Consider the following 23,855-nt stretch of genomic DNA (forward strand, 5'->3'; position numbering starts at 1 on the left):
AGACTTTCCAAAATGCATAGTTGTTTCCATCAAAGTATGGAGGAGCATTAAGAAATTGAGATCGATCCATCTCAAAAGGGGTCTAGGATCGCACTTAGGTAATTAAACCACAGCAAGTGCACCTGCTCTGATACCAACTGAAAGTTCAACTAACGTATAAAACACCAATGAACATTTAGACCCTCAAATACAAAATTACCAACACAAACTTATGATTAAACAATACAATTATATGTGCGGAATATGAAATATAAGCTATATCCAAATTGGTAACACACTCTAAACCATAATTAATTACAAACATAGCAACAATTAAAAGGTAAAGAGAAATGAAAGAGAGATGTAAACACAAAGATAACATAGTGATGTGTTATCAAAGAGAAAACCCAAATACTTAGCGAAAAACCTCTCCGCCGCCCTTCAAGCGATCAATAATCCACTAGAGAATAAAGCTAGGATACATGAATAGCAGAAAACCCTCCAAGCCTAATCTACCCAGTGCACCTAAGCCCTCCAAGCTTCTTGCTCCAACAGGGTTACGTCGAACCTTATTTTCTCTAACTTACCAGATTCCACAATAAGCCCATTGCATCAACCAAACAAATTGGTCATCTCTGAACTGCTTCCCAAGCACCAAAACATCTCCTCACTGATATAGGTATAATGAGATAACGATTTGACAAATGTATCTCTCAGGGATATGTTAATGGAGATGATGAAAGTAGAAAAATTTAGAGAATCAAATGATAAAGATTGTGGATGAGTCAATCTTGTTTTCTCTAGGGTTTCTCTCTCAAAATGCTCTCTGAAAGCTCTCTACATTTCGTGAGTATAAAGGTATTTATAATGGAGTGTATGAGGAATACGAAAAGTCAGTTTTCATCAAACAGGACATTCTAGCTACTCAACCTCGTGATTGGAACGATTCATGAGTTTGAGTCACGAGCTAACTGCCTGGCCAGACTGGAAGTTTTGTCCTGTGGTGCTCCAGCTGTCGTGACCCTTCAGCTCCCCTACATATTTCACACGTGTGTCATGCTAGCGACTTGCCAATCGCAAGATCCAGTCACAAGACTCCTTTGAATTGCACACATGTTGAGTTTTCTTCACACTCTCTCATACAATACCCTTACATAAATCCCACCAAAATATAGTGTATTTAATTGCTAAATTACAAGCAAAATACATAATTGAATAAATTCAACCTTACACATACAACTAATTTTTATTTTTAAAATATATAAATACAAGACGCTCTAAAAGTAAATCAAGACGTTTGGTTCATAGTGATGTTACATTACATTGTAATATTATATTATTGTAATCTTATATTAATGCAATGTTAATATAAGAATACAACATTACATTATTTAAGAAGGATTACGGTAAGGTGATGTGATATATTTTGTAATTTTAGATATGATAACGTTGAAAAAAATAACATATACCAAAAATCTTAATGTCACTTAATCGTAATGTGCATCACATCAAATACACATTACAGCGGACCAAACACCCTTAAGTGTAATTGAAAGTATGTTCAATAACTTATGTCTTCTAGGGTTATCTCAACTCTCAAGCCTAAAGAAGGATTGTGATAACTAATATAAAATTTGGTAATTTTTTTCTTTCAAGAATAGAGAAGGTAAACATCACCATGTAGGTGCTCCCAACAAAATCAAATTGACTTCCATCAAAGCGTTTAGCACTTAAAATTATTGGAGTATATAAAATGAATCAAGTAGAAAATTGTACTGATAAAATAGCTTCAAATTAAAATTACATCTTATTTACACAGACAAAACTTTGGAACCATATCTTTTGTTTTTCCTTTTTTTTTAATTTTTTATGAAATGAACCGTACCTAAATTAAACTCCAAATTGATAAACACAATATATGTACCATCAAAGCTTTCTCGATAACCATTTACTCACTACAAATGTCTTGGTCATTCTTTTTTTTTTTTTTTTGATAGGTAATAAAATCTTTATTGATAAGAAAAGTACAATGAGTGTACAATAGTAAACCACTACAAAGAAATGAAATACCAAATAATCAAAAGGATTAGCTAACAAAATTAAGGAAATCAAATAAAGAAATACAATGCATAAAACCCCAAATACGAAACCACTCAAATAAAGTCCTAAGTAGCAAAGACTTCAACCGATCTATAGGTCTTTCAATTTCCATAAAATGTTTGGGCATTGTGACATGCTGGTACCATATTCCAAACATTTGAAGAATGAATTCCCAGAAATCTTTCTTGGCCACTCTCTCATCTTTTAAAAGTTCACAAGCCTCCAAAAAGAGCTTCTCATCTATGTTAGGAACAGTTTTGACTACTCATGGCATTTGGTCAATTGCTTCTTGTATCTCTTCCTAGATGTTCTTTGAACTTTTTGAGATCATGCAAAGGCTTAAGAAGTTACAAACTTTCTATTATTTCCACTGATAAGATATTTCAAACTCCCTAGTTGGATATTGCATATCCCAGTTATATCATTGACCCCATTGGAAGGGCAATATTGTTGATCTCCATTGTCATGTCCAAACTACTTGATCTTCCATTTTGACTTTCATTAACATTAATCAAGCACAATTCACAAATATGTGATCCTATCTCTATGAGCAATTGCATCCAGATGATCCTGCAAAATGTCACTTTTAGATGAATGAAAGCAACTCAAAATTATACAATTCATTAATTAGTATAGAATTAATATGATCGTGCTTCATTCCATGTTACCCAAAAACACTCAATTTACTAGATGAAGAAAGTAGTTATGTCATTTCATGCGCCATGCTTTGGGGTGCTCTTTAATGATAACTAGGGGAAATGAAAGCTTCCCAAAGCTCAACATTACTAATGAGACAGAATGACACCTTGATATAAGCTTCCCAAAGCTCAACATTAGCTGCCACTATTTTGCAAATTTCATCCCAAGCAAAGCCATTCTAATTGAGGAGATCCATGATGCCCATTACTCTTTCATCAAGCTCACTATTGGCAACAGAGGTCATCCTCTTTACCTACAATAACCCCACCAATATATACAAATTAGTTTAATGACTTGAACTTTGAGCTGCTTTCTCTTTCTCCTCCTCCATCTTGAACCCCACCCCCTCTTCTACAACCACACCATATCATATAAATCTAAAAAAATTCCCAAACAGTTTAAAATCATTTTGCAAAGTCTTCAAATAACTGCTATCTATCTTTGCTAAAATACCATCTATTAACAAATAAATGAAACAATTGCCTATATTTGTGCACTTAATGTCACAACACCTGCCTTTCATTCTTAGTGATACCAGAATGACAAGAGTAACAAGAATATTGTATGCAACTTTGATGATATCCTCCTTAGCAAATAAGCCTTTTTAAAAAAATTCAGTAAGTCGTGCTAATAATCCTTGCTTGAAGTGAATGAAAATCAGACTCGATTTTGCAAAATCACCATTATATTGAGAACTGCTTAAAATCCAAATATAACTTAACCCAAAAAAAAAACCTACACTCAATTTGGGTATAGAATCAAAGGTAATTGGGATACAAAAAAGATCTGTTAATTATGAGCATGTCTAGCCTAATATTGAACTACAAGATATAGGAATGAAGAGGATATCACATATCTATTCCAAAAGAACAAAGATTTGTTTTGGGCAAAATACAACTAACACTCTTGAAGTTTGGGCTAATGCCAACCAGGTCCAAGATTTTTCAAAATTGACCAACTTGGTCTCTAATCACTGTGAGAAAGAGGAGAAAATGAGTAACAGTCTATGGACCAAGTTGGTCCGTTTTGAAAAATCTTGGACCTGGCTGACATTAACCCAAATCTCAAGGGTGTTAACTATATTTTACCCATTTGTTTTCAACTTCAAATAGAAGTAGACACAACTACATGTTAACTTAATGCATGATTACAAATGGATCTGAGACAGGGCTCCACCACCTTCCTTACCACTGACTTGCTAACATGATTACAAATTCATTCGCAAATAACAATAATAAGAGCCTCATAAAAGAAACATCTAAAAGGGAATAATTCAGGATGAAAAAAGTTGGATATGAGACAGGGCACCTCTTCCTAAAAAGGACAAGAAAATCTATTAAATAAAATAATGTTTTTTTTTTTTTGGGTTCCAAATTTGAAAATTTTTGATCTAATACTAAGAAAAGGAAAAATATAATGATCAAATGAAATACAACACAAAAACAGAAAATGCACTTCAATTTATCTTATGAATGAGCCACATGGAATTGCATACTGAAGAGACAAAGACAGTAGGTTATTAAACTCAAAATAGTACTCCTTAGAAGGCAATCCTATCCTCTTATGACAAGTGCAATTTCTTCAAGGATCCAGTTAACGTTAAGGCACACATTAATCATCTATTTGAGGACATTTTTATGAGAAAATAAAACCCTTATTGACCTGGGAAGAAAACCTGCCTTATAGCCTAGAACACCTGCCAATTCAACTTCTACTCAAACCAATTCACTTGAACCCATATTAATGTTCAATTCAGAAATCTCTCAAAGCAAAGATCAAAGAAAATTTTCAGTCTAACAAGTAATTAATGGTATCGGGGATGCAACCCGTCTCATGGACAAAAGTGAATTTTTTATCTGGTTCTAGTCATGAGCTTCCAAATGTTCTAAAATTATGTGATTGACGCTTCCGGTTTTAGATCTATTCAATATTATCACTACATGTCATCTTTTTTTTAGTAGCACTTTTTTTGGGATGACTTCATGACTTCTGAATTGCAAGAACATACGCCAAGCATTGCCAATGTATTTGATGTTTTTCTTCCATTCTTGAATTGAACGTTACGACTCGTTATGTAGGGACCGAATAAACGACTAATAAAAACAAATCAATACAATTGCCTCTTTGTTTTTGTTATAGTTGTGCTTATATATATACTATGTTCTCATCAAGAATTTGTCTTGTTTTAGGGGTTATAAAATAGAATGGTTGATACATAAACAGGTGTGTATGAGACAGATAACCTAATTTAATGTGATGCCCACAATTATATTTCAGCATATACAATCATACATTAGTACTTAAATAAACAATAGTAAATATCTTTTGGTATCTAAATCAGATTGTGCTAAATTGAAAACTTTTGAATTTCTCAAAAATCTAATTACTAAGACGCAAAAACATAAATATTGAGTAGAAAGAAGAAGACTCACCAACTGCACAAATGCTTGTCCCCTTTTTTTTTTTTTTTGGTTATCTTGAACAGATCAAGCCAATAAAAGTGTCCCTTAGACCTTAAAAATTTAATTTCAAGTCCTTAGCATGAAAACACCAAGAAAGACTTTTACATTAAAAGTCAAGAGCTAGGAGAACATATAAATCCCTAAAAAAGAACAATAGCAGGTGAGCATAGCAGAAAAGGATATATCAAAACACAGTGATGAAAAAAATAGCTAGTTTCGAGACTGCAAAGTTTGAATAAAATGAAAGGGTGCAGCCAGGAGTTCTAAGGCAAACATCTTATGCAGAAATGTAGTAAAAACATGCCCATGTCAACTACCAAAAGACCAATCCATGCATAAGATGTCTCACTAGGTAGAAGCATTATTGCACAGTTATTTAAATATTTATCATGTAAATGCAAGAACATAATTTGTCTAACAAATCATGATATAGGATTTTCCACAAACAAAGATTATGGTATTGAATTATTATGTCCCAACAAGTTGTATTTCAAAAAGTACAACCTAGATAAACATAACTACTAGTTAACTTCACACAAACACCTAGAGGGAAATTAGCATTGGGAAATGGCTTTCTACAACGCCAAAGTCTAGGCAGGTGATCATAGCATTAAGGCCTCAGATACAAAATCAAATTCAAACCCATCTTTTATCACAATCATCCAATTCAACTGCATTTTATGACCATTAAGATCATAAACTATTCAAATAAAATAAGAACCATTATTTTCCCTCATTTTTTTGAAGGGAGCAAAATCTATTCTTGAGTTTAAGTCACTCCTATTTAAATACTAAGTTCTGCCAAATCCACCAAACCTAATCACTTTGTAAAATTGTTTTACTCTCAAATGACTTTAATAATGCACCAAATTTTACAAGCAATGATTTTATTAATAGACTATATAACCCAAAAATTTAAGCTCAAGGATTCACTCTTACTCCAACTTCTAAATTTTTCTTTTTGGTTGGTTGAATCTGTATATTTATTTATTTTCCATAATACACAGTGCATTTCGGTTGAACTGAGTCTTCCATCTGAAAATTTATGGCACCATGACAATTCCATTAATCAAACCTTAAATTCCTAGCAACATTCACTTAAGCTATCTGTTTCAGAACTAATACCACTAAGCCTTTTCAAAACACCATGACAATATGCTAAACTAATTAAAAACAGTAATTCTAATCATTTCAAGAAATCTCTTGACAATGGCCAATTAGATGTGTATCTTAGTGAGTCTGAAAAAGCATAGGGCTTCTGACTTTACTGTTCCATTAACTAGAAAATTTAATGTTTTTTTCTAGAGTAATTTTGAAGGCTTTTTAACCATTACAAATTTACAAGATATTGAATTCAAAAATAAATAATATGACCATCAATTATACTTTTACTTTGCATAAATGTCCTTTCAAATTAAATTTGTATCTCGCATGAAAGAATCCATTAATTTAGAGAAAGAGAATGGGAAGTGACAAAAACCCCCAAAGATGCAAATCAAACACTGCAAAACAGGGAGACATACTCTGGCATTCAACAACGTAAAAGAAATCAAATGAAGATGGTGCAAAGGAAAATAGTTTCAATGTAATTATAGTACCTAGGCATTTTACTTCGAAATTTGATTAAGATATTGTCAGTTTCTTTGACGGTGGATATGGATTGAAGATGGAGTGAACTTTTTACCTTGTCATTTTCTTAAGTTCCCAATATTGCTTAAATTTTGTTAGCATTAATGTAAGACTTGTGCAGATTATCAAAAAAGAAAAAAAAGAAAGTGTAAGACTTGTGCAGATTACCAAAAAAGGCAAAAAAAAAAAAAAAAAGCGTAAGACTTGGGCAGAGTTCACATCGGAAATCTAAAGTCATATGCTTAAAAGACTATTCCATAATAATATTTTTCAACAAGCTATGAAAACCTATAAGGGTATGTACATGGGTTGATGTGCTGTAGTAAATTTAAGAATTCCTAATACAGTTCTTGTTTTGTTAACACCAAATACAAATACACATCTCCCTCTTCCCTCATTAACCTTGAAAAATGGCATATGTACAACTCCTTTCACCATCTCCAAAGTAGGATTTTTCTTCCTTAAGCCATTTCCTATCTCAAATATCCAACTTTCTACCCATTAATCCATATATATAAAATATTGAAAATAATCCGTTTCAACTTTTTAAATATTATTCTTATTGTATCTTAAGAAGAGGACAAGACAATAACTGCTTAACTGCTTATTATATCCTTCCTAGCTAAATGCTTACTATTGCCAAATCCAGCTGGCCTATTTGGTAACTACTGCTCTACCCCTTCAAATCCCATAAGAAACTATGCTCAACTAATTAAACCAATAATTCCAATTCAGTACAAGTAATCTCTTGAGTATGTCTAAGCAATGTTGATCTTCATCAATATAAAATATTATTTTCATTTTGGCTTTACTTGTCCATTAAGTTGCACAACTTTATGCTTTTCACTAAAAGAATTTTGAAAACTTCATTTCCATTAAAAGGAATGCAACTTAGCAATAGATCATATCACTAATTTATTTCATTGGTTCTGTTCTTTTGTTTGCATTACTATATCCTTTCAAATTGGCTTAATACCCCTTTGATGATGAGCTTGTTAATATAATGAAAGAGTGTGCAAAGTGACAAAGATGCAAATCAAGCAATACAAGTAAAGAGAGAGACATACTCTGGCACTCAACAATTGAAAAGAAATCAAACAAAGATGATGCAAAGAAAGACAGTTTCAAAGTAATAACAATACCTTGCTATGTTTCCTTGAAATTTGATCAAGAGATTTTAATTTTCTTTGACTGTGGCTATGAATTGAAATTGGAATCATCATTCACCGAGGGATAGGCCAGTGAAGAGGAACCCAAAATAAACCCATGTTCAACTTTTAAAGCAAATCCCATATCAAAGTCAGACCCACCTGTCACATCTATTGGAACCCTGAATCAAATGGCAAAGAAAGGTGCACAATGTCATCAGGGACAATCTAAGCCATTAGATGATTTGCATTCATAGGGATAGGCAGTTGATGACAATACCAAATCACAGGCATAATTGTGAAAGCCCTTCAAACTTGACAGAACCAAATCACAAATGCATTCTATATGGACCCCTATCACTTTTTTAATCTTTGTGCTTTTGAACATTCGTTTGCCTACCACTGATGGAAATGACAACATGATAATCAAATCCAATGGGCAAGAGACTTCCACCCAGGTATGTGATTAGAGGCCTACATTTGGTACGCCCACCATATTCACACATTGAATGACATGATATAAAAACACACCAATAGACTTAAATTAGTTAATGACTTTTGAAGACCTTTGAACTGCTGTCTCTCCTCTCTCTTTTTACTGTTTTCTCTCCACTACCAAAAAAATACCCATTTATTCTTTGACATCTAAAACTTCAAATACAATAATAAATCATTTTGGAAAGTCTTAATAAAAAAACAATATATCTTTGTGTAAATTCCATCAGTTAACTAACAAATTTCATTCTTAGTTCCACCTTAGTGACCAAAGAACAACAATATTCTACGTACCTTTATTGATCCACTAATTTACTAATCATCTCATCTCTTTTTCTTTTCATGGTAAGCCTTTCCTTAACTGAAACAAAATCTGGCAATTTCTAGATGCTGCAAAAACACCATGAAGGGAATTACACAAAACCCACAAATAACTTCACTCAAACATAGATGTCACTCAATCTGGGCATTGATAATCAAAGGTCATTCACAACGAAAATAGCATCCTTTAATTGAGATGTTGTACAGCCTGACATTGAATGAGAATGAATAGCAATCCAGTCTAGGGAAAAAATAAAGAAAAAGAGCAATCCACATTGCTAGTATGAAAAAACTAGATTTATTTCAAAATCAACAAGAACAAGATGCAACTACATCTTAACGTAATGCAGGAAACTTTAAGCACCTTTTCATTCATACTAAAAAATTGTCCAACTAGGAAAAAAAAGGCTGAGAAAACAAAATGTTAGTTCAAAGTCTGCAATGTTTGAATAAAAAGAAGGGTAGCCATGATTCTTAAGGCAACGTCTTAAGCAGAAAATGTATTAAAAAATGTAGTAAAAACGCTGACCCATGCATAAGACTTCTCACTTGGTGGAAGCATAGTTACATATTTATTTAAATACCTAATTAGAGGCCTACTTCTAGGAGTGACAGCTTACCAACACCAAACATTCCTACCCTGCAAAGCTATAAGCCATGCGATAATATTTATTGATCAAATTACTAATTTTCTTTCATTAACTCTATTCTTTTCTTCGCATTACCATATCCTTTCAAATTGGGGTTGGTACCCTTCATGAATGAGGGTGTTAACAGAGCAAGAAGCAATAGCGATACCCAAAGATGCAAATCAAACAATAAAACTAAAGTGGGTGACATACTTTGTCATTCAACAAGGCGAAAGAAATTGAACTAAAATGATGCAAAGGGAAATAGTTTCAATTTAGTAATAGTACCTTGTCATGTTTTCTAGAAATTTGATCAAGAGGATCTTTTTCTTCAACTGTGGATATGGATTGAAGTTTGAATCATAGTTTATAGAGGAATAGGCCATTGAAGAGGGAGCTAAATCAAACCCATCTCCAAAAGTTGAGTCAGATCCCAAACCCGAGTCAGACCCATTTGTCACATCTAATTGAAGCCTTGAATCAATTGGCAAAGATAGGTGCCCAATTTTGTGAGAGACTAGAGGAGGAAGACATTGTGTTACAGTTGAGTCATTATATGAAAAGTACTCCAATTTGGCTGCTCAGTATTGTAAAACCTAAGCATTGAAGACAATTAAAATCATAAACTATTCAAATAAAATAAAAAACCACGATTTTCCCCTTTTTGAAGGGAGCAAAATCTATTCCTAAGATTTTAAGTCAGTCCTAATGAAATGCTTAGTTCTAACAAATGCTTAACCCTCAAATGACTTTGAAATTGTACCAAATTTAACTAGGCAATGACTTTATGAGCAGATTATATAATTCTAAAATTTCAACTCAGCGATCCACTCCTACTCCAACTTCCGAATTTTTCTTATATATATTCATAATACACAGTGCACTGTTTTGAATTAAGTCTTCTAGTGGAAAATGGTTTCAATGTAAAAATAATACCTGGGCATATTTCCGCATTGGACTCAGTTTTTTTGACAGTGGATACAGATTGAAAATGGAGTCATATTTTTATAAAGGGATTGGCTATTGAAGAAGAACCCAAATCAAACCCATTACCATCTGCTGAGTCAATACCCAAACATAAGTCAAGCCCATTTGCTATATCCACTAGACGCCTTGAATCAGATGTCATCAGGGACTAGAGGAGCTTAAAGAGTCTCATGCATCTAAGTCCGTATGTGAACCATTTTGAGATAGTAAAGGTGTGAGCTCCTCTATGTCGTCATCAACATTTTGAGAATTGTGTTTGATGATAACGGAATTCTGAGGACATATGCATTCCACATGTACTCCCATCCTTGCAATCACAGGAGCATATTTTCCGTTTCTACTTGCCCACTGATCGATTTTACATGAAACCTCAATATGATTCTGACCACCTTGCATCAAGTCTCCGAATTCCCTCTGTAATTGACAGTGAGGTTCACCGCAAAACAAAAGATGATCACACTTCAAATCATGAAAACGCCACCTAACCATGTGACGTCGCTTACGACTATCGGTAGAAATGTGGATATCAAAAACACAATCGATTATATCATCACAAATAGAATCGTACTTATCATTACTAGCATATCTGTCCTTCAACGGAACTAGATGAAGAGCAACACAAATAGCAAATGATGGAAACTCAAGACCAACCCAGAATGATATGGAACTTTCAATGCTTTGATGATTGATCCAATTCGGAATCTTCTTTCCTGGTACTAGAATATCATATCTCTCTCCAAAATCAACCAGATATGCATCTAGAGTAGGAAAGTACTCATCTTCAATTGCGTAGAACTTGGAGAGAGAGACTCGAGAAGAGCAATCAATCTGATTCGATAATTTGCAATGTGAATGCGAATCCATTAATACTTTGTATTTCACACCTGAACATTTCATATCTGGTGAAAGCCCTAAATTTCTTCCAAACTGTATGAAATTAGGAATTTTAAGAAATTGAAGTTTAGCAAATCTAGTAAATGTATTTGCAAATGTAACCAAAATTGTTTCTATTATTACTTTAAGAGAGGGAGAGAGAGGGGTACCTGAAGGATTAATTTTCTTAATGATTCTGAATTCAACGAGATGCAGTTTGTTGCATCTACTTGTCTTATACTTTCTGGAAGCTTAGGAATTTTCATAAGGAACTTGGAATCCCGAATTAGAAGCCTTTTTAATCTATTGAATCTGATAATGCTTTCTAGGTTCAAATCTTTGCTTCTTGATAATAAACATTTCTCTGAGCGGGTGAAGCAAGTCAACTTTTTTAGAAAATTCAACTTCGGAAAACAATCTTTTGAAATGCCACAGTAAGAATTGGGCGTTGCTGCTTGTCTACCAATCTCCATGTCTTGTGAAAATTTGACATTACCAAAAAGGAAGAGTATGCGAAGTTGTTGCAATTTATAAATGCTACTTGGAAGATGACACGAATAGAAATCAGAACCTATCTCTAATCGCTCAAGCCCAGTGAGATTCCCAATTGATGGAGGAAGATTTGTAATGGCCGTGCGTCCCACACTTAGATACTTTAAATTTTCCATTTCTTGTGGAATATGAGGGAACCTCTTAAACCTTACGCATTCAAAAAGATTTAAATGTTTAAGAGATTTCATCACAATACAGCTTGGAAGAGTTTGAAGTTCAACGCAATTCCAGAGGTCCCAGCATTCAAGCTTATCAAGATATCCAACAGCGTCAGGAACATTGACTAATCTTCTACAGTCACGGAGATCCAATTTTTTTATGTTTGGGGTGGCACTCGATAAGTCAGGTAATTTCCTAATGTATTGATTGGAATTGAAATTCATATATGTCAAGTTTTTGCATTGTATCCTCTGTAGAAAAAAGAAAATCAAAATTTTTAACTCCAACAAACGTTATTAAAATATAGTTTAATAAATTAATAATAATTTATAAATAAATAAAAATGATTATACCTTGAAAAGCTTGTCCAATGTAACCCGACTTTCTGGCATGTTGAGTGCAATGAGATTTTTAGGATCAAAATTGGATGGTAAGGAAGATAAAGGATATCCAGACCAATCAAGAACCCTTAATTCATTAGGAAGATATTTGAGACCTCTACAAATATCTACATTACTAACTATGAGAAACTTGAGATTTTTCATCTTTTCAAGACATTTAGGTTCCAATTTCATCTTTGATGGCTCAGGTGAGCATATCCTTATGCCTCGAATTTTTTCCGATCCCTAATTAGACAAAGCATCAAGTCAATCACATTATACAATAAAATTCACTAAAGTGTAAGACGGTTAATTTAAACAAGAACTAAACTAATAAAGTTCAATTTTCTTCAACATTTAAATGAAAAATAATCACTACATTTGCCATTTGAAAAAAGGTAGAAAATAAACCAAGACAATGCATACCGTATTTTGTTTTAGTACTTTATGAACATCCTCATAACACCATAGCCTACTGCGCTCTCCAGGCAAGTCTGGTGATTCCCGTTGAACAATGTCCCTACCCATTTGTTGAAGCAAGTCATGCATCAATAATTTATCATATTGACCAACAGTTATTAGGCACTTATCGATAAGTCTTTGAATTCCAAAAATTGGATATAAATTACAAGCATCCAGTATATCAATGACATACTTCTTAAGAAATCCCTCAAAGAAGCATGCAATATCAAGGAAAATATCTTTTTCAGTTTTATCCAATCCTTCATAACTTATTTCGAGTATTTTTTTAATTTCTTCATTAGGAATTCTTTCATACTTTTCTATTGCACTTATCCATTCAGGTTTTGTTCTTCCACACAAATCAGCACCAATTATTACTAGAGCCAATGGCAATCCCTTGGTATGTTGTATAACTCTATCTGCAAGTTCCAAATAATCATCTTTGGGTTTGTTGCTTTGGAAGGTGTGCATACTAAAAAGTTCAAGGGCTTCATCTTGATCTAATTCCTTAATCGAGTAGGTTGAACAACAATTTCCAAGTGTAGCTGTCAAGTGTTTGTCTCTTGTTGTTATAATGATTTTGCTTCCATAAGCAAACCAATCACATCTTTCAAGCAAATTTTCTATTTGGATCCATTTATCCACATCATCAAGAACTAAAAGAATCCTCATAAATGAAAGTCTTTCCTTTATCATATTGACACCTCTAGATTTGCTACCCACCTTTAAATTTCTATCTCTTAAGACCTCAAAAAGAAGTGTCTCTTGTAGTTTGATTACACCAGCATCTGTCCCCGATCTTTCTCTTAAATTTTCTAGATAACCAAATCCATCAAAATGATCACAAATTCTATTAAAAATAGCTTTTGCAATTGTTGTCTTACCTATTCCACCAGGGCCATTGATACATATTATATGACTATCATTTGACTCCATATCTAAAAGAATGGGCTTTACACGATAATTTATTCCAATTGGGTATCGTGCAACAAATAATGGTGTTCGATTAAATTTAGAATTTGAGATCTCTTCAACAATTCCTTGGATAAATTTGAACTCGTCGCAACTGTCATTCGCATAACATTAAAAAATATATATAATGAGTTAGACTAGAAAATAGAAATGTGAAGATCAACTAAATTTAAGATGCTCCGCTTGTGCATAAAAATTTTAAATATTGACAATTAAAGTAAGTGGCTTGTATTAATTCCCATATATATGACATTCAATTTAAACATAAATATGCAGACATAACATAATTTGAAATTAATAGGATATTATTGTTTAGAAAATTTATTCATATATAGAATTTATATGTGTTTATATTTTCTTTTTTTTTAAAGACTAAATAATAAGATACTTGAATTGATCATTTGCCTACTTATTTCAAGTTTGAAAGTCAAAGACTTAAAAGACAATAAATAAAAGTGGAAAATTGAAGGAAAGTATGGTTATTTGATCAAAATGACTTAACATTAAAAACAAAACCGTTTGAGTAAAGCCATGTGTTTTGATTTTTTTTTTTTTTTAAGTCAAATTTTCATGATTTAATCAGGTTTTTTTTTTTTTTTTTTTTGGTTGAGAAACATTTTTTTAGTTGTGAAACTAAAGCTAAAGTTTCTGTCATTACAATCCGGATTTTCATATGGTTTATCAGTTTGACGATTCAATCCTTGATTCGGTGCAATTCTGAGTTCTAATATGTCTAGAATGAAGTTGCATGGAAAATCTAAGTTACTGATAATTGAAACTTGTTAAAACTCACTTTTAATACTAGAACTAAATTATTAAAGATATTTTTTGGGAAAATTTTTAAATAAATAATATGTGGGAGAAAGAAACTCCTATATATATATATATATATATATATATATATATAAATGACACTCCTATTTAATTAGTAAGTTTTTATTTTTTTAATCCTTCTATTTCAACATTGCTACCTAATTATCCTCTACAGTCATAGATATGAAAAAAAAATACATACATACTTTGGCCAAAAGACTAACATTGATAAATTAGTGGTAATTGTTATTTAACGATAAAATTAGTGATCAGACCACTGAAAGTTATAATAGTTGTCATTAAATACATACCTATGCTTGTAATGCCAACCAGATATATTAGCGGTTTCGTGGAGAGCTTTTCTCCATCTTTCTACTTTCTTGCTATCCTTAAGTTTTCCTTCATGTTTAGCTAGGGCTTCTCCAAACTTTCCATTTTGGTTACGAATTTCTGATGGATCCACCTTGTAAAAAACTGGTCGCACCAACTGGTCATTGTTTTTGCACTCAACAATCTTGGCAAGTTCATCCAAACACCAAGTGGAAGACGCATAATTTTCAGAAAATACAATTATTGACATAATTGAGTTCTCAATGGTTTTGAGAAGCTCTGTAAAAATTTTTTCTCCTCTTGGAAGCTTATCATCGATGAAGGTGTGAATACCCCTCGATCGCAAAACCTCATTCAAATGACTTATAAAACCAAAACGGGTATCTTCACCTCTGAAACTCAAGAAGACGTCAAACTTTTTGGGTTGGTGAGTGAAAGAAGAAGATGAGGCTCCTTGGCAGGTCACAAGAGCCATCGAGATTTATGAGCAAACAGCTGTAAAGATCTGAAAGAAGGAGGAAGAAAACTGTGAAGGGATTGGAATATAAGTCAGGAAAGTGAATGAGAAATTAGGAAGAGGGTGAATGTAAAGCAAGAGGAGCCTTTAAAGGTGGCTTGTTTTCGGTATACCCAGAAACTCTTAGAACTTTCAAAGAACCAACGATGCTTTCTTCATTGAAGTATCCGTGTGAAATCTAAAATAAATGTTGGAAGTTTCTAAGCAGCATACCGGGTCATTGTGGTCAAACAAAATGGTAATTTCTCCAATAGCCTCTCATCTATAAGAGATGAAGATGGAGAGAGAAATAGGTAAAGGGATGAGTGAATACGGATAGAGAGAGGAGCTGAGTAGAGAAAATGATTTGAGGGGAATGGGGATGGGCTGCTGAATGAGGAGATGATAGGGTTTAGATGTTTAATTTTAAATAAAACATCTTCGATGTCGTTTTGATAATAGAAATTAAAAATGAAAAAAAGAGTTGTTCTGAAGGTTTGAACCTGGACAGGAATTGGAAAAAGAAAAACACGTGTGGCATGCTTGTTCACCATGTAGTTGCCATATATGTTTTAACTATAGTAATATATATTTTTTTTTTGAGAAACAACTATAGTAATATATATTGCTTGGTTTAGTAGTTCGGTATAATTATCACTCAACAAACCTATCAATTTCGGTTTTTTAAAAATTTAAACTGAAAATTTGAAACAGATTTGGCCAGTTTTGGTCACCCATTCAGTTTGTCAATTTTCTTTAATATATTAAAAAATATAAAACATGTTCTAATTAAAAAAAGTAATTGAAGTAAGCCAAATTCTTAAACTCTATAAAATACCCTTATTTTTTAGTTTAATAATTTTTAAAAAAAATTTAGAGAGTTTCAACTGATTTAATTTTAAATTTAAAAACACAATCCAATTAAAAAGAGTAATTTACTATTTTTAAAAGAGTTCCTAAGTTTTAGGTTTGCAATGTCTTAGGCATGCTTGGCAACGTCCTTGGCCGACCTCGGCATGCTTTGCAACGTCCTAGAAAATTACTCTTTTTAAATTGGAACTTAGGACGTTACAAAGCATGCCGAGGTCGGCCAAGGACGTTGCCAAGCATGCCTAAGACATTGCAAAGCATGCCAAAGTTGGCCAAGGACATTACCAAGCATGCCTAGGACATTGCAAGCATGCCTTAGGTACCCACAATAATATAATATATAATATCTACAAACTAATGTGATACTGAATGTGGTTAATGAATTTTAAAATATAATATATAAATGTCAATTTTTTTTTGGTGATTAGGGACAAGAATTAATTTATAAAAATTACATAATAAAATCACATAAAAATGACATGTGTCATAAGTCACATAAGCCATGTGACAACATCAAATGAAAAGAGCCATGTGACAACGTAGAAAAAAGGACTCACATGGAAGGTTACTATTAAATGGAAAATTGAATTAAATTAAAATTTGAATTTAAAATTCAAAATTAATAATTAACCCTCAATAAATGATGAGAGAAAATTCCAGATCAAATTACATTGACTTTCCTATAAATAGAGACTTCTCGCATGAGAAAATTAACAAAAAAAAACATAAAGAAAAAACCCTATTAACACTTTGCCAAAATAGAGAATCATCTCTAAGTCCAAAAATGCACCCTTGCTCTCACAAAATCAAGGCTAATTCCTACTTCTTCAAATCAAAGTAAGAATTTACCTTCAACTTCCTTTTGATTTAGTTCGGGATTAGGTCAACAACCCTCAACATCAAATCAAACACATCCAATTACACATCCAACTTGGACACATCAAAGCACGATTCAATATCAAGCTTCATGGCCCTTTGGATCTTAAAGCATTGTGGAGATCAAATTAGAGAAATTCATTTTCTTCTTTTATTGTAAAGAATTAAATAAAGAATTGCACCACTTTCGGACAAATCAATATAAATTGATCATTTGTTGCACTATTTTGTGATCGTGTAATTTATCTCTTTTGAAATTTTGTGTTCTTGGCCAAAAACCCAACTTTGACCCTAAAACAAATGGTAGATCGAAGTAATAGAGGTAGACATAGCAAATACTATAGAGTTGGCAGGTCTTTCTCCTAACCTTTCCTTCCATTGGGTAGCTAGGGGAGCAAATGTGGCTGCCCATACTTTGGCCAAGAGGTTTATCGAAATTGTTTTTGTGGGTTGTTCTCAGGGAAGAGGCTATTATGTTTGTCTCCTTTGTAATTTCCCTGCTTTTTAATAAATAATTTCTAGTTCATAAAAAAAGATGTAGACATCCGTCTTCCATGCAATCCGACAAAGTCAAAAGAGATAGGCCCACACGTTTTTTACTTTGAAAAATGCTAATGAGTGTCCTTAGAGTATTGGTTAAGAATCCAGTTAAAGAAAGTTTTTATGGAAAAAGAAAAAAAAAATAATATTTTGACAATTTTTTTATTTCCCATAAAAGTGATGTCAAAATTTTCTTAAAATGAATTGATAATAAGTGCACTAAAGACACTCATTAGCATGACTCTTTTACTTTTATGAAAAAGTAGCTATCTTTTTCCTTCTTTCTATTTAATTAAGGAAAGAAAAGTAGCTATTTTCAGCCTTTTACCATTCTCAGTTATGATTTTTTCTTTTCTTTTTCCAACCAATTTCCTCTCTATTCCTTTTCCTTGAGATTCCCTAAAATCAATTATTCCTTTTCCTCAAGATTCCCTAAAATCAATTATACTAAACTTTGATTTTTTTTTTCTTGTAGATAAAATTTTATAATAAGTCTGAAGTCACAATTTATTTTGCAACTGTCTAAATAAGTGAATAACAAGTTTTTAATAATGGATAATAAAGTAGAATGAAAACCAATTCTACTAAACTTTGATTTTTTTTTTTCTTGTAGATAAAATTTTATAACAAGTCTGAAGTCACAATTTATTCCACAACTATCTAAATACGTGCATCACAAGTTTTTAATAATGGATAATAAAATAAAATGAGCAGTGAGTTGAGAAATTTTCTTCCAACTAATCTGTTGAAGAAAATAGATGCTACTGCTGAAGCTTTTCCAGTAATTACTTCCTCCATACCATGACATCGATGGCTGAGAACATCTTGGCCTTTCTCTCATATTTTAAAAGTTCACAAGCCTCTAAGAAGAATTCATCAAGTGTCTCTTGTATCTCTTTCTCGATGGCTCTCTGAACATTTTGGATGCATGCTGAGGTTGACAAAGTTGAATAATTTTGCTTTCTTCTCTGATGAGATTTTTCATACTCCCTAGCTGGAGATTTCCTTATCTCCAATCATATCATCAATCCCCAATATCCCAAGGGTGTCATTATTAAACTACAAGTGCATGGCACTCATCACACACTAAAAGTCGTGAATATTTGTGGTTTGGTCTAGTCAGTAACGTGTTGCCCTTATATTAATTGGATATTAGTAGAGTTAGACATTGATTCTGTTTCATAATTAATTCTGGTATTTCATCTACTTCTATTTTTCTCTCATCCTCAGCTCGTGTCTCTGAGAGTTTTTTTAGATATATTTTAGCTTCCCAAACATCATCATCATCTGTGACTTTTTGGCTATTTTCATCCCAAGCAAAGCCATAATGATTGAGCCGATCTGTGATGTCCATACACTCTTTCCTCAAGCTCTAATACCAATTGGTTGCAAAATAGTGAGAGAGAAGGGGTAGAGAAATGGGTTTTGGTTGAAAACAACACCATCTTTGCCACTTTAGCATGAATTTTGATGATCCTAAATGGTAATACATTGTTTTTTAATATATATTTTTAGTTTATTTCTGATACAACCAAAAGGAAAGGTTTGTACAAGTGTTTATTATAAAGATCAGGAGATATTCATATATGATTTAGAAGCTAATTTAGTAAGAAACCCTGTTATGAATAACAAAAAAAAACTTCCATCCTGATCACTTCTATTCTTCATGGAAGCCTTCTCTACTTTGTGTAGATATCCTCCAAATCATGACTTGCAATCAAGAGGACTAGGGGAGAGAACCCTTTAGGCTTAGTTGTCGAAAGAATTTATTTTTGAAAAACATCTAGCAGTCCTTAGCTGATGTATTGCAGCTGAAGCAACCAGCAAACAATGTTTTTCCCGTCGCGGGATTTGGCTACTTAATTTGTCCACCCCCCTGTGGCACCTGCAACAATTTGGAAGAATCTTGACAAAACCCTTCAGCATTGAGTACCTGCAAAACAGAGATTTAGGGAGCTTAGGACAAATTGCATAAAGCATAGGGCCTTCTTTTTTTTAACAATTTAGAAGTACAGAATGCTTAAGTACATCACTCTTTAGTCAGTGCATAAGAAAGGAAGGTCAATAACTCTTGCCTAAAGTTATACCAAGCTTTAGCTTCCCAAATCCTCCTCAATACTCACATATGTTTTGACTACACATGACCTCTCCTCAGTCCTCAGTACTTGTATCTCTTTGTTGATGATTCTCTGAACTTTTTGAGAACACTTTGGGTCTTACAAAGTTGCAGATTTTTTAATTCTCTCTTATAAGGTTTTCAAACTCCCTAGTCGGATATCACGTATCCCCAATTATCATCCATTCCCAACTAAAGGGCATTGCCGTTCATCTCCAATTTTATGCCCAAATAACTTGATCTATCATTCCAAGATGAACATGCAAAATGTCATTTCTAAATGAAAGCTACTCAAAAATTATCCTAGCAACATTACTAAGATAACGGAAATGTTAGCCAATCTATTTGAGGAGATCCTTGATGTATGTATACTCTTTCATTCTTCTAGTACATCTTTGCTACCAAGAAGTCCAATTTTTTACTGAATGATGCAATCTAACAGGTCAAAGCTTGCGTAATGTATGTTGTTACTATTTATTCCTTCTACGCAACTGCTTTAACATAAGCTCAATAAAATAATTGACCATGAGAATCACTATTAGCAAAAGATCAGCCATACTCTTCACTAGACTTCAAAATAAATTCTCTTTATTATGAGAGAATTTATTCTATACCTGTAAGGTACCAATGAAAAAATGGAACACTTCTCATTTCATATTGTTTAACAAAATCAATATCCTCCAACATTATCAGAAATTGGGAGATTTAACTGGTTTTACGACACTTTCATTTTATCATTGTGAAGTTAAAACTTCACTATTTAGACAAATATTTTACACTAACTATAATAGAAAATGGACAACTAATGCACCTGTATTTTAAACATGCTAATACAGTTTTCACATTAAATAAAACCCTAAATTGGTCATACCAACCTGGTCTACCAATATGTAGTATTGAGAGGGAGAGAGAGAGATCATTACTCCCAGCACATAGCCCTCGACATCCAGAGAGTGACTTTAGTAACTGCTCACTAACTACTGTCTGGAGAGTTACTTTCTTGACAACATGCTATCTTTATCAATGCAATCTGAGGAAGCACGCATATAGTAGGACACATTGAACGCCTTAACCAAATTGCTTATTAACTACAGTCCAAATTATTATTATTTTTTTCGCACGCCGGGAGTGGGGGAACAAATGCTGCAGAAGAAACTCACACCAACACCTACAGCCAACATCTAAACCTGCTTGCCTAAACCCTCAGAAGCTAGCTTTCCATAAATCAAGCACAAATAAACTTAATTTGGACAGAAATTTGAGGGATCTACAGCATCAGATTTTGGATAGCAGCAACAAAAAACTGAGATAATTCAACCGAGAGGACACTGATATTGTAGGCTAAGGAACAACACTAGGAAAATATAACAATATAAGCAGACAATACATTCTTGAATTATTTTGAAAGCTCTTATTGCTGAACAAGGTGGAATAACATGGTAAAGACTGAAGAGAAAAAAACAATAGGTTGACAAACTCCAAAGTGTAATATTAAAAGAGAATCCTGTCCACTTTTGTTCAATCATCAAATTCTGAACCGGCGAAAACAAAGATCATAGTTGCAACTGGCAACCACATAAAAAAATTTGGCATGGGAAGAGAACTCACCTTACAACCTAGAACACCAGCCAAATCATCTCCTGCCCAAACCAATTCACTTAAACCCAGATTATTTTAACACAGAAACATCTCAAAGCTAAGAAGCAGAAAATTAAGATAGCTTAGCTCAGTCGTATATCTCAAATAGAAGAGGAGGGGGTCACCTACAAAGAGGTGTGAAATCTTGATTCTCTTTACTGCCTGAAACCAAATTAGAAAACCTCCGGCTGCTCTTACAATCACTCTTTTCAGCATCTTCACTGCCAAAAAACACATGCGAGGGGTTATAGGATCTCCCTTTCTTAAACCTCGTTAATGTTGAAAAAGTAAGCTGGGAATCTGTGGACAGGAATAACAAATATCACAGCTGAGACACAAGCCCAAGTCCATCTTGATCCATACATAAATCTGTTATTTAAACAAAAAGAAATGTATGAAGTGTTACACCACCTACGCATATAGAAAGGAAAGGAAGAAAAAAGGGAGAACATCCAGACTCCAAATCCAAACAACATGCATTTATCTCAAGTTCCAATACGTCACTCTTCCAAAGAATTCCATATTACTGTCTACCATTGTGCTTTTATTCGAAACAATAAGGATATGTAAGCAGGATAGAAAAATCTAGGTCTAACAAATCTGAGCCTACAAATTCCAAAAGCCCAACCTCCAACAAAAATAACTAATAATCTTAAGCCAAAACTTATTAGAATTCGCACAGATGCTAACAGTTGAGATACCTAGAATTGAATGGATCCTCCAAATACTGCCTTACCAAATCCTCAAAACCCATCCTGAAATTCCAATATAACCACTATTAAAACCACTTACCCCAACCATGGAATCAAGTCTTAAACAAGCACTAGACGAAAATATAAGAAATCAAGAGACATGAAAAACTCACCTTGAAAAACATGTCTACAATGCAGGAGAAGATCAAAGAACATTTCTGGTGTAACTAGAAACGAGGGTGATTGTCTAACAAGTAATTAATGACATAGGGTATGCAGACTGAAACATGGAAAGAACTGAAACTCTAAAGTTTGCAAAATTATGTGATTGATGCTTTCTGTTTCAGATATGTTCAATATTGTCCCTTTTTTTATTATGGAAATAACTCTTTCATTAAATCTTCGAAAATATCCAGGGAGTTACATCAATTACCTAAACATAGAAATGGAAACAAAATCAAGTTTCACCTGTGCTTTTATTGCAGCAGGGGTGTCCTCTAACCACACCTGACTTCTGTAATGTAAGAACATACCCCAAGCATTTCCTTTTTCTTTTTTGCTAGGTAATTGTTGAGGGGAGTGGAGTTCAGACCCCAAACACAAAGCACCACAAAAGGTTCCTGTGCCATTGGGAAAACAGTTCAAAACCAATGCACTGCCAACGTTATTTATGTTTTTCTCCCCTTCTTGATCTGTTGAAAACAATGCTTGTACTTAAGCTGGAACCACCAACAAATAGAAACAAAGCAGTATATTTGTTTCTTTTTTGCTTGATATTTTTGAGCTTACAAATATACTAATGTTCTCGTAAAAAATCTCTGTTTTTTGGGTTTATAAAATAGGATACTTGATACGTAAACAGGTGAATAAGAGAGAGAGAACCTAATATCATGTGATGCCCCTCAAGTGAACTTCATCATAAACAATTGTACATATAATGCTGATATGAACATTTAAAATATCTTATGGTATATAATTCATGATCTTGATACAAGGGCTAAATGGAAAACCTTTGAATTTATCCAAAATTATTAAGAAGTGCAGACATAACTATTGAATGGAAAGAAAAAGAGTCACAAACTGCACAAAACACTCAAGTCTTTTTTCTTCATTTGTTATCTTCTTTCACTTGATCAAGCCAATAAAACTCCCCTCCATTAAGCCTTGAACCTCAGAAAAAAAAAAAAAAAAAAAAAAAAAACACTTATTTCAAGTCCTCAGCCTGTAAAGACATGAAAAATCAAGAGTGAGAAGATCATATAAATGCCTATAAAGAAAAAATTGGGCAGAAGGTTAGAATAAGAAAGGAGCAAAATTTGTTACTCTTTTGAGTATTCAACTTTGAATAAGAGAAAGGGCTACCTAACATCTTAAGCAGAAAATGTACTAAAAACAAGTCCTACTAGGAAGGCAAAAAAATAAAAAGACAGTTTGCAAAAAACAAAATTGTTAGCTCAGAGTCCACATCGTTTGAATAAAAAGAAAGGGCCATAGTTCTAAGGCAACATCTTAAGCAGAAAATGTATTAAAAACATGTCCAACTAGTAAAAAAAAAACCGATCAATGCATAAGATTTCTCACTTGGTAGAATCATATGGTACATGTTTATTTGAATACCTAATTGGAGGCCAACTTCT

At 33.1% G+C, this 23,855-nt stretch overlaps 1 protein-coding gene across 4 annotated transcripts; it reads right to left on the minus strand.

Annotated features, from left to right (window-relative positions):
• Positions 1-1,967: 1,967 nt before the first annotated feature.
• On the minus strand, positions 1,968-15,865 carry LOC126717110 (disease resistance protein RUN1-like). Of its 4 annotated transcripts, XR_007652434.1 has the most exons (11): positions 14,972-15,865; positions 12,840-13,941; positions 12,387-12,659; positions 11,493-12,284; positions 10,399-11,376; positions 9,751-10,058; positions 8,807-8,902; positions 8,012-8,199; positions 5,211-5,380; positions 2,885-3,031; positions 1,968-2,649 (listed from the first exon to the last, which is right to left on the minus strand). XR_007652434.1 is itself a non-coding variant. In XM_050418443.1 (5 exons), exons 1-5 carry the CDS (start codon positions 15,463-15,465, stop codon positions 10,618-10,620), a joined length of 3,420 nt encoding a protein of 1,139 aa, XP_050274400.1. In that variant the 5' UTR covers positions 15,466-15,865; the 3' UTR covers positions 10,133-10,617. The 4 variants fall into 4 exon arrangements, 1 of the variants encoding a protein (XP_050274400.1); XR_007652433.1 differs by lacking the exon at positions 1,968-2,649 and having other exon boundaries at positions 2,687-3,031; XR_007652435.1 differs by lacking the exons at positions 1,968-2,649; positions 5,211-5,380; positions 8,012-8,199; positions 8,807-8,902 and having other exon boundaries at positions 2,687-3,031.
• Positions 15,866-23,855: the final 7,990 nt, after the last annotated feature.

The sequence above is a fragment of the Quercus robur genome, chromosome 3 (genome assembly GCF_932294415.1).
Source record: "Quercus robur chromosome 3, dhQueRobu3.1, whole genome shotgun sequence".
NCBI lineage: Eukaryota > Viridiplantae > Streptophyta > Magnoliopsida > Fagales > Fagaceae > Quercus > Quercus robur.

What these genes read in the sequence shown, in the direction of transcription:
- LOC126717110 (XM_050418443.1), bottom strand. Translation starts at nt 15,465, where the DNA reads ATGGCTCTTGTGACCTGCCAAGGAGCCTCATCTTCTTCTTTCACTCAC. An exon ending in GGTTGGCATTACAAGCATAG is followed by an intron (nt 13,942 to 14,971) that starts GTATGTATTTAA and finishes TGCGAATGACAG; the next exon opens with TTGCGACGAGTTCAAATTTA. An exon ending in AAGTACTAAAACAAAATACG is followed by an intron (nt 12,660 to 12,839) that starts GTATGCATTGTC and finishes TTGTCTAATTAG; the next exon opens with GGATCGGAAAAAATTCGAGG.